An 11,557-nucleotide genomic window follows, 5' to 3' on the forward strand; every position below is an offset into this window, starting at 1 on the left:
GTTTCATAGAACGGCAGACAGGTCACCGTATCAACACTCAGAAGGCACATACTCTGAAGGTTTTTAGAGAAATTAAAACAGGTCACATGACAACAATTATATGCACTCGCACAAATGCTCCCAAATATATTTTGAGGTCGCACAGATTAAATTTTGGGAGCATATGCGACCAAAATGGTCGCAATTTCGAGCCTTGCTGTATTCACAAGAAGCAAACGAAGACGTGATTGAGTGAATCAGACGGATCGGAGTCAGTCCAGTAGTTTCTGCAGGTAGTGCTGTATGATTATGATGCTGTGATGGGAGTGTTTCTCGTGTGTTGGAGTGTGATTTCTGTGTTCTCAGATGCAGTCGAGCGTCTGACCTGTCTGAAGCTGCGCAGTCGGTCCAGTGTCCTCTGTCTCTCCTGACTGACTCTGGACAGCTGCTGCTCCTCTTCCTCCTCTTCATCCTGCACACACAGGTGATTCATGTGAGATCAACATGTGATTCATTATCAGCATTACACTGCTGTTTAGACTCGCACCTGCAGCAAAGCTTCCGGACCGTCCTGCCGCTGCTGCTGCTTCTGTGTGTGGTTGATGATGCAGATTTCCTGAGAACGAGAACGAGAACGAAACGAGACGTCAGAACTGTTAAACTGAGACGGATAACGGGAGCATTGTGTGGCAGGTGCTGGTGTTCTCAGTGTTGTCAAAATAAAGTCCTGCTTCTGACATATCGGGCAAACAAAAAAAATGACTGGCCCATGCCAATAATTAAAAAATGCCAACTATCGGCCAAACAGAAAAAAATTAACTGATAACAATAATTAAAAAATGCCAAATATTGGCCAAACAGAAAAAAATTAACTGATAACAATAATTAAAAAATGCCAAATATTGGCCAAACAGAAAAAAATTAACCGATAACAATAATTCAAAAATGCCAAATATCGGCCAAACAGTAAAAAAAATTGTTAGTCGATGCCAGTAAATACAAATAGCCAAACAACAGCTAAGCAGAAAAAATTGTTAGTCAATGCCAATAATTAAAAAATGCCAAATATTGGCCAAACAGAAAAAAAATGAACCGATAACAATAATTCATAAATGCCAAATATCAGCCAAACAGTAAAGAAATTGTTAGTCAATGCCAATAACTTAAAAATGCCAAATATTTGCCAAACAGAAAAAAATAAACCGATAACAATAATTCATAAATGCCAAATATCGGCCAAACAGAAAAAAATAAACCGATAACAATAATTCATAAATGCCAAATATCGGCCAAACAGAAAAAAATAAACCGATAACAATAATTCATAAATGCCAAATATCGGCCAAACAGTAAAAAAAAATTGTTAGTCGATGCCAGTAAATACAAAATGCCAAACAACAGCTAAGCAGAAAAAAGTGTTAGTCAATGCCAATAATTCAAAAATGGCAAATATCGGCCAAACAGGAAAAAGTTATTGGCCGATGTCGATAATTAAAAATAGAAAAATATCGGACAAACAGAAAAAAAATTAACAGACGGCAATAATTTTAAAAAATCGCAAATATTGCCCAAACAGAAAAAGGAACCGATAATGATAATAATAATGCCGAATATAGCACAAATAGAAAAATAATTATTATCTGATGCTGATCATTTAAAAAACTGCCGAATATCACCCAAACACAGAAGATGATAATTACAAAAAGCCAAATATCAGCCAAACAGTAAAAAAAACTGTTAGTTGATGCCAGTAAATACAAAATGCCAAATATTAGCAAAACAGAAAAAAAATGCCAAATATCGCCCAAACAGGAAAAAGTTATTGGCTGATGTCGATGATTAAAAATAGAAAAATATCGTCCAAACAGGAAAAAGTTATTGGCCGATGTCGATAATTAAAAATAGAAAAATATCGTCCAAACAGGAAAAAGTTACTGGCCGATGTCGATAATTAAACATAGAAAAATATCGGCCAAACAGAAAAAAATTAACAGATGGCGATAATTTTAAAAAATTGCAAATACTGCCCAAACAGAAAAATTAACTGATAATGATAATAAAAATGCCAAATATAGCACAAATAGAAATAAAATTATTTACCGATGCTGATCATTTAAAAAACTGCCGAATATCACCCAAACACAGAAGATGATAATTAATTTTGAAAAAGTCAAATATCAGCAAATATATCAGCCTTGGCAATATATCGGTCGACACTACATGACACTGACTACGTTTACATGAACATCAGTAATCTAATTATTTACCTTATTCTGAATAAGACAATATTATGATTAAGGTGTTTACATGAGCTGCTTTTAGAATACTCCTTTCATGTTCCCGTTTTACATGTTATAGTACATAGATGGATTAATGGCACACGTCATTACGTCCACACGTGACGCCATTCGACGTCCAACCCAGAATTTCACATATAAACATATAGTTCGTCTTCATTATGATGCCATTTACAGTTTTGGGTGTTTCATTTTTAATTTTACGAAAGCTTCAAGTGCAGTTAATTATTTGTCATGCTATATGTGCAAATAGACGACGGCGGAGTTGCTCTTTTGTTCGCCGTCTAACGGTTGAGCACTGCCGTGTGTGTATCCTGTCGCAGAATGCGGCTAAAAGTCCTACACGACGGTAATAGTGTGATTAAGGTGTGTACATGTCTATACGGCACTTCAATAATGCGACTAAAATAGGAATCCTCCACATGTCTTAATTCGATTTGTGTTTACTCCGATTATGACTTTAGCCGGATTAAGGTAATCAAAAATCTCTGTTTACATGGTAGATTCTTAATCAGAGTATTGTCTTGATCGTGTTAAAATCGGAATATTGTTGTCCATGTAAACGTACTGACTGATGTTTATATTCTGATCAGATGTTTGCGGCTCTGATACCTTCTTGTGTTTGAGGTAGGCTTTCTTGGCGGTGATGCGTCCTCTGCGGGCCTCCAGCTGTCTGGTCCTCTGCTGGAGTTTGGCCATGTCTTCTCTGGGGGGGGTCAGAGGGGTCGAGGGGTCGTCGGTGGCCTTCATGGCGTCAGGACTCTCGTAGGTGTCGTAGTAAACCACCTCCTCCTGCCTCTCTGCAAACACACACACAGAGTCACACACAGATGACGGCTTAATTTCTGCTTGATGGCTTGGGACACTTAACTTCCAGAGATATCCTCGACTTGATTGCACAGATACTATCTGAACTGAACTGAGCTGGATGATGACATCACTGAATCAATGATGAACTGCCTTTAACTGAGTGTTTACTGTTGTCCTTTTGCATTATTGACACACTATTTTCCTATTTAATACTGTAAAGCTGCTTTGACACAATCTGTATTGTTAAAAGCGCTATATAAATACAGGTGACTTGACTTGAGTTCCGGAGTGCAGACGCTCACCGCTCATCTGTCTGCGCAGACTCTGCAGCTGCGCCGTCAGCAGCAGCTCCTCATACTTCAGGATCTCGAACTGGGTCTCGTAGAGCTGCAGCTGGAGTTCGTAGTACATGGCCTCCAGCTGGTCCAGACGCACCATGGCCTCCTCGCCCCCCTGCAGACCCTGCATCTGCAGACACACACACACACACACACACATGCAGACCACAGGTGACACATACACATCTGCGCACTTACACTTACAACGTGTTCACTGAAACCCTGTGATGCAGCGCTAGTGATGACATGGTTAATGCTGTTTTATATGAGTGTGTGTGAGAGTGTGTGTGTGTGTGTGTGAGAGTGTGTTCTGTGTGTGTGTGAGTGAGTGTGTGTGTGTGTATATATCTGTGTGTGTGTGTGAGAGTGTGTCTGTGTGTGTGTGAATATATCTGTGTGTGTGTGTGAGAGTGTGTGTATATATCTGTGTAAGTGTGTGTGTGTGAGTGTGTGTATGTGTGTGTGTGTGTGTGTGTGTGTGTGTGTGAGTGTGTGCATATATATCTGTGTGTATTTGTGTGTGTGTGCATATATATCTGTGTATGTGTGTGTGAGATTGAGTGTGTCTGTGTGTGTGTGTGTGTGTGAGAGTGTGTGTGTGTATATATATATATCTGTGTGTGTGTGTGTGATACCGGAGTTTCTCCATGCGCTCCACTGCCGCCCCCCACGCAGCTTTCCCAAACTTCCTCTGGTCGGCACGCATGCGCTCGTACATCACTGACAGACAGACAGAGTAGAGTAGAGTAGAGGAGAGGAGAGGACAGTAGAGTGTAGAGTAGAGGAGAGGAGAGGAGAGGACAGTAGAGTAGAGTAGAGTAGAGTAGAGTAGAGCAGAGGAGAGGACAGTAGAGTAGAGGAGAGTAGAGGAGAGTAGAGGACAGTAGAGTAGAGTAGAGGACAGTAGAGTAGAGGAGAGGAGAGGACAGTAGAGTAGAGGAGAGGACAGGAGAGGAGAGGAGAGGAGAGTAGAGTAGAGTAGAGGACAGGAGAGTAGAGTAAAGGACAGTAGAGTAGAGTAGAGTAGAGTAGAGTAAATCAACGTTTGACTCCAAGATCCTCACAGTATCTCTGATACTTCTCCTAGAATGACAATTTAATTTTCAGACTTTTTTTTACTGAAATTAGGAGTGGCATTATTGTAAAATTATTAAATAAAATAATTATAAATTATTAAATTACATAAATACATGCTAGGGTTGCATGATACATTGTTTCAGCATTGAAATCGCGATGTGCTCATGCGCAATAGTCACATCGCAGGAGGTGTGATGCAGGGCCAAACATATACATATTATTGTGTTTGATTCAAAAGAAAAAAACTCACATGGTTCTATATTTGCCTGATATAAAGTAATTAATTCTGATTTAAGGGTTCTTAAAAAACTAATAACAAAGCAGACGTTTGTTGCCTCATGTTTTTACATGCAAAAAACTATTTTGGATGCGTTTGCCAGTGTTACACCACATGAGAAGCGAGAGAAAGATATCACTGATGCGAAAGACATGGTGCCAATCCTCTTTAGTGTAGTGCTCTGTTTTAACCTGGAAAATATATACAGTGCTGGCCAAAATCATTAGAACACTAGTATTCCCAGCAGCTAAAAATGGTTTTAAGTCAGTTATTTCTATCTTTTGCTGTAGTGTGTCAGGAGGAAATATCAGTTTACATTTCCAAACATTCATTTAGCCATTAATTGTAATAATGCAGTGAGATGTTAGTGCTGCACACAGAGATCTGATCTGATCATCATCAGTCTGTCTGGAGTCACATGAAGAAACAGAACAAACTGAGACAGACTCAATCCAGAAGAACAAGACGCTTCAAGAAACCTCCTGCAAAGCTACAGTGCTGTTAACAGTTTTAGGCACTTGTGTAAAAATGCTGTAAAATGAGGATGCTGTCAAAAATAGATTTTCTTTATCAGTTAACTTCTATTAACTAAATGAAATCAACATTTGGTGTGAGCATCCTTTGTATTTAAAGCAGCTTTTGCTCTCGGTGCACTGGAGCACAGTTTCTCAGGAGCTTTGCAGGAGCTTTCTTGAAGCATCAGTTCTTCTGGATTGAGTCTGTCTCAGTTTGGCGGTCTCACCTTTCTGAGCGCGAGCCGTGGTCTCGAAGTATTTGACGGTCAGGTCCTGTATGGAGAGCACAGCGGTGTGAGCCTTCCTCTGCCAGTCCTCATCCTCCCTGCGCAGACACTCCACCCGCCGCGGGCCCAGACGCTCCGTCTCCAGAGAGATCTGACACACACAGGTCAGCCGTGACACACACACACAGGTCAGCCGTGACACACAGGTCAGCTGACACACACAGGTCAGCCGTGACACACACACACACACACACACACACTCACCCACACACAGGTCAGCCGTGACACACACACACACACACACACACACTCACCCACACACAGGTCAGACACACACACACACACAGGTCAGCCGTGACACACACACACACACAGTCCTGAGAGAGTCGTCTGAATCACGTCATGCTTTAAATATCCTGATCACACTGCCGCCCAGCGCACATGAACATGATCTGATGAGGTCAAATGAACACTGATGTTCAGAAAACAAACTGAAGTCCAAACAAGCATTTCAAATGTTAGTTCACTCATAAATGATCATTCTGTCATCATTTCCTCGCCCTCATGTCCTTATAAACCTGCTTCTGTCATCTAAGAATCAGATGAGGAGTTGTTCTGTGCTCTCACGTACAGTAAATCCCTGTTTCAACACAATGCTTTATTCTCAGGATCTTCTGAGGCTCTATGATGCTTTATGAAAACCAGATATTTTCAATAAAGCGTTCTGAAGATTCCTTCACAACTCTGACTGATCTGGATCTTCAGTTCAACTCACTGATTCATGATTTTCTCACAGCCGTGAACAACTCACTGAATCAGAACAATATCTGATGCTCAGACACTCTTTCTAAACCAATTCATTTTTATCTGTGATTTACTGGAACAGGACTTTAAAATATATTTATACTCACAATTACCTACTTGATCAAATATTTTAGAGCTTGGCAGAACTAGAAAAATTGATATTTATAATAAAAATGTTCACGTCGCTTTTAGCTTTAATTGATGTGAATTTTCCAGCAACAGAAATCACACTTTCAGTCAAAAATTTGAAATAATTGATTTTTTTAGTGTTTCTGAAAAAAAGGTATTTTCTGCTCCCTGAGGCTACATTTATGTGATCAAAAATACAGTAAAAATTGTGAAATATTATTTTAATGTAAAACAGCTGTTTTCTATGTGAATATGTGTTAAACTGTAATTTATTTCTGTGATGCGCAGCTGTATTTTCAGCATCATTACTCCAGTCTTCAGTGTCACATGATCTTCAGAAATCATTCTAATATGCTGATTTGCTGCTCAACAAACATTTCTGATTATTATCAATGTTGAACACAGTTGTGCTGCACAATACTTTTGTGGAAACCATGAGACATTTTATTTTTCAGGATTCACAGATGAGTAGAAAGTTCAGAAGAACAGCGTTCATTTGAAATAGAAATCTTTTGTCTTTACTGTTGCTTTTGATCAATTTAATGCATTCTTGCTGAATTAAAATATTGACTTCTTTGATTGTAAGAACAGTGCTTAATCTAAACTGTGTTTGTTTGGTCTTGTTTTCAGTGATTGCCTCGTGCCGCTCATCTACGAGACTCTTCTGACCGTCAGCAGGACGTCCGGACTCTCGTGCGTCTGCGTCTCGTCACATGTCTAATTCATGTATAGAAATGTGATACCCACACTGCACCTCTCTGATCACATGACACTCGACCTGGGCGTCCCATAATGCCTCAGTCACTCATTCATCTCCTCATGCATTCATTTATTGCTTCGCTCGCTGCCCATATGTTCATTTGACACACTGCTGTGTGTGCGTGTGTATGAGTGTTTGTGTGTGTTAGAGTGTGTATGTATGCATTTATATGTGTGTATGTGTGTGTATGCATGCATTTATATGTGTATGTGTGTGTGAGTGTTTGTGTGTGTGAGTGTGTGTATGTATGCATTTATATGTGTGTATGTGTGTGTGTATGCATTTATATGTGTATGTGTGTATGAGTGTTTGTGTGTGTGTGTATGCATGCATTTATATGTGTAAGTATGTGTTTGTTTACACTATAAAAATCCCTTAATTCACAGAAAACACATACAAACAAATGTGAGCACACAGTATTTGCATGTGTTTTTGTGTGAATGATGAGGGTTTCATAGTGTCACACACACAGAAACCTGAATTGTCAGTTTGTCAGGTAAACTGTAGAAACAGAGCGAGAGGGTCATTTGCATACAGGTGTTGTGTGTGTGTGTTTGTAAACTATGCATTTATGTGTATGTGTGTATGAGTGTTTGTGTGTGTGTATGTATGCATTTATATGTGTGTGTGTGTGTATGTATGCATTTATATGTGTATGTGTATGAGTGTTTGTGTGTGTGTGAGTATGCATGCATTTATATGTGTATGTGTGTATGAGTGTTTGTGTGTGTGTGTATGCATGCATTTATATGTGTAAGTATGTGTTTGTTTACACTATAAAAATCCCTTAATTCACAGAAAACACATACAAACAAATGTGAGCACACAGTATTTGCATGTGTTTTTGTGTGAATGATGAGGGTTTCATAGTGTCACACACACAGAAACCTGAATTGTCAGTTTGTCAGGTAAACTGTAGAAACAGAGCGAGAGGGTCATTTGCATACAGGTGTTGTGTGTGTGTGTTTGTAAACTCTCAATGAAGTGCTGAGTCATGACACTGGTTTAGAGTCACACACACACGATTCTCTCTTTGTCCACCCTTAATGTGATTAGAGCGGGGGCTCATGGGAAGCAGCGGTCGCTATGACAGCAGGAGGTTGTGTGTGTGTGTGTGTACCTTGATCTGCTGTCTGCGCAGCATGGCTAACTCGCGCATGTCTCTGAAGGGCTGCAGCAGATAGTGGTAGAGCTCAGTCGTGGCCTCCACCAGATCTCCATACGCCTCGTCCTGCTCCGCGTACAGCTGCAGCAGCTCCACCATCCGCTCCACGCCGCGCTGTTTCTCCAGCAGCTGCACACACACACATACACATGATCCACACGAGCTCCATCTGCATCAGCTGTGAGTTCTGAATCTCCACAAACTCATCATGAGAAGCGCTGATAAACTAAAGAGAAGCTTTAAGGGCTTCAGGGGCCTGTTTTATAAAACTAGTTTACCAAATAGGCCAGGCTTATTCCAGTTAGTCTGACTTATTGTCACTTGATTTGGTTTCAGAAAGCAAATTTACCAGAGCTCAAGCTCAGTCACTAACTAACTAAACTAACCTGGTCCGGAGCAGGTTAACTGTCAGGTTAAGCTGAGCTCCTCTAACTCTGACCAATAGGAACGCACTGATATCACCACTGACTCGCTCACATACAATTAGTTGACTTTATTATCAGTCCAAAAATACAAGTATACAGAAAATGCAACTTAAATAAATCAAAGAAATAAAAACATAGTACAACTGAATTATTGCACTATTATATTTAGCGTGCATGCGCGCAGCAGCGCTCCTGACAGTAAAATGGATATATCTGCATGACTTTCTAACATTTACAGATGAAGAATATACCTGTGACGTGTCAGTTATGCACGGAGGAAAACAAATGCATTAAACAGCACAGATATATTCGCTGTTTGCGATGGTGGATCGATTTGATCCGTGATCGACTTTAAGAATAAGCTGCACATCAAATGATCTTGACTCACTGAACCTGGATCAAATGAGTGAGATTGCGTGAACTTAAATTGTCGTTTATGAAACCGCTTTAGTCCTGATTGATTTGTTAGGTTATTTCAGGTCAGGTTTGGGACTTTAATCCCCGCTTTTCTTAGTGTCTTTTATGAAACAGCCCTCAGGTGCAGTAAGTGATTTCAGAGAAACACTGTTGATATTTGAAATCAACAAAACAAACACGCCCCTACCTCAAAGAATCCCGCCCCTATCTTGATAGCTCCGCCCTCAAATTCACACACATGCTATGGAACACAGGCACCTCCCCCGTCCTGAGTGGACACGCCCCTTACTGCTGATTGGCTAGAAGTGTGTTTTGTGCTCGGTCTGATCCACTTTCAACAGCGTCTCTCAGAAATGCCTTACTGCACCTTTAGTGTTTGAAAATGTAGAAACTAAGACAGCTTTAAACCGTAGTATAAAATAAAAATTGATCATATTATTTTTCTTAAATACTAATTTTATTATTTTTATTATTATAATTTTTATAACTGAGTTTGGCCAAATTGTTTAGGCCTACAAACAAGCACATTTTAAATTGCAATCACAATTTTTATCAGAAAAAAATTATGTTTTCAGCACTTACTAACAGAGTCAATACTTACATAAGCAGCCAATGTGATTGAGCGAGAACCAGGGTTATTATCGTTAACTAATAACTAAAACTATTATAAAACATTTCTGTTAACTGATATAAAGCTTAAATAAAATATGAATATTACATGAAAAACAAACTAAATGAAAATGAGACATTTTGCCTTGGCAACTGAAACAGGTTTAAGTTAAAGCATTAGCTAAAAAAAGCTAAAATGACTTACTAGAAATAAATAAACTAAAACAGAACTAAAGCTAAATCTGAAATTAGATCATAGTAAACTTTAAAAAAGTCATAACTGAGAAAAAATGCAAAAACTACTACTTATTCAGATACTTATTATCTAAACTATTTGAGTCATACGTCAGTTCAGTGTCGTCGTGATGCTGGTGAACAGTGTGCTCAGATCTTCATCATCATCACACACACACACACACACACACACTCACACTCACTCACACACAGGTCTTTGTGCAGTCAGTAAATGACTCTGTGTGTTTGTGCTCACAGTGAATGTTGAGCTGTGTTCGCTGAAGAATGGACTGTCTGTGAGTCTGAGTGTAACTCAAACACTGATCCATTCATCAGCAACACTGAGCCTCTGTTTACCTTGACGACCGGTTGCCGTGGAGACGAGCTGCTGTTGTTCAGGTACAAACACACCTGCTGTAACGGACCGTCTCTGATTTGAATGCACACCTGCTGATGCTTTCACGTCTATTGTTGCTGTAAATATTATTTACATCTGGTCACATGACTCGCATCACACGGTCAGTTCCAGCGCTGTGAATGAGTTTGAGATAAAACTTCTAATGAAGTTACACTGTTCAAAAGTTTGAGTTTCTGAGATTTTTTATTATTTTGAAAGTCTCTTCTGCTCACCACGGCTGCATTTATTTGATCAAAAATACAGTAAAAATTGTGAAATATTATTCTTATTTAAAAAAAGTTTTCTATGTGAATATCTGTTAAACTGTAATGTATTTCTGTGATGCGCAGCTGTATTTTCAGCATCATTACTCCAGTCTTCAGTGTCACATGATCTTCAGAAATCATTCTAATATGCTGATTTGCTGCTCGAGAAACATTTCTGATTATTATCAATGTTGAAAACATTAATATTTTTGTGGAAACTGTGATGCATTTTATTTTTCAGAATTCACAGATGAACAGAAAGTTCAAAAGAACAGCATTTATTTGAAATTATTATTATTATATATTTATTTGGAATAAATCTTTTAACACTATAAATGTCTTTACTGGCACTTTTGATTAGTTTAATGCGTCCTTGATTAATTAAATGATTAATTTCTTATAAAAAAAAAGCCAAACTTTTGACTGGTAGTGTGTTATTTTTCTCTTGGCGAGTGTAAGTTTGGACAGAGAGGATTTTAACTGATGATGATGATGAAGGGCTGTGTGTGCAGGAATACAGTCACAGTCTAGTGTTGGTTTTCTCTCACTCTATCTATGCTGGAAAACCCCTCCAGCTGTGACATCACATCCTGTTTCCTCTCTCCTGTTTTTGGCACAGGATATGGGAGTCACTGTGGAAAACGTCCTGATTGGCTGACCGCAGTGATGTCATGTGACTCTTCCATGGGAATCACTTCTACATCTTCATCAGGCTGAATGAGCTGCAGGTCTGTGTGTGTGTGTGTGTGTGAGTGAGTGAGTGAGTGTGAGAGAGAGTGTGTGTGTGTGTGTGTGTGAGAGAGTGTGTGTGTGTGTGTGTGTGAGAGAGTG

The 11,557-nt window shown here is 39.3% G+C and overlaps 1 protein-coding gene across 1 annotated transcript in view; it reads right to left on the minus strand.

The window, feature by feature from the left end:
- Positions 1-11,557, minus strand: part of LOC107717755 (junction-mediating and -regulatory protein-like) — a 23,800-nt gene that overhangs the window by 5,419 nt on the left and 6,824 nt on the right. Inside the window, exons 2-8 of the mRNA XM_016524590.1 lie at positions 8,334-8,507; positions 5,521-5,671; positions 4,060-4,144; positions 3,389-3,624; positions 2,889-3,076; positions 527-595; positions 365-451 (exon numbers count right to left, since the gene is read on the minus strand). Coding sequence (XP_016380076.1) covers positions 365-451; positions 527-595; positions 2,889-3,076; positions 3,389-3,624; positions 4,060-4,144; positions 5,521-5,671; positions 8,334-8,507 — 990 coding nt within the window. The remainder of the gene's footprint in view (positions 1-364; positions 452-526; positions 596-2,888; positions 3,077-3,388; positions 3,625-4,059; positions 4,145-5,520; positions 5,672-8,333; positions 8,508-11,557) is intronic.

Source organism: Sinocyclocheilus rhinocerous, unplaced genomic scaffold, assembly GCF_001515625.1.
Source record: "Sinocyclocheilus rhinocerous isolate Xijiao unplaced genomic scaffold, SAMN03320098_v1.1 scaffold693, whole genome shotgun sequence".
Lineage (NCBI taxonomy): Eukaryota > Metazoa > Chordata > Actinopteri > Cypriniformes > Cyprinidae > Sinocyclocheilus > Sinocyclocheilus rhinocerous.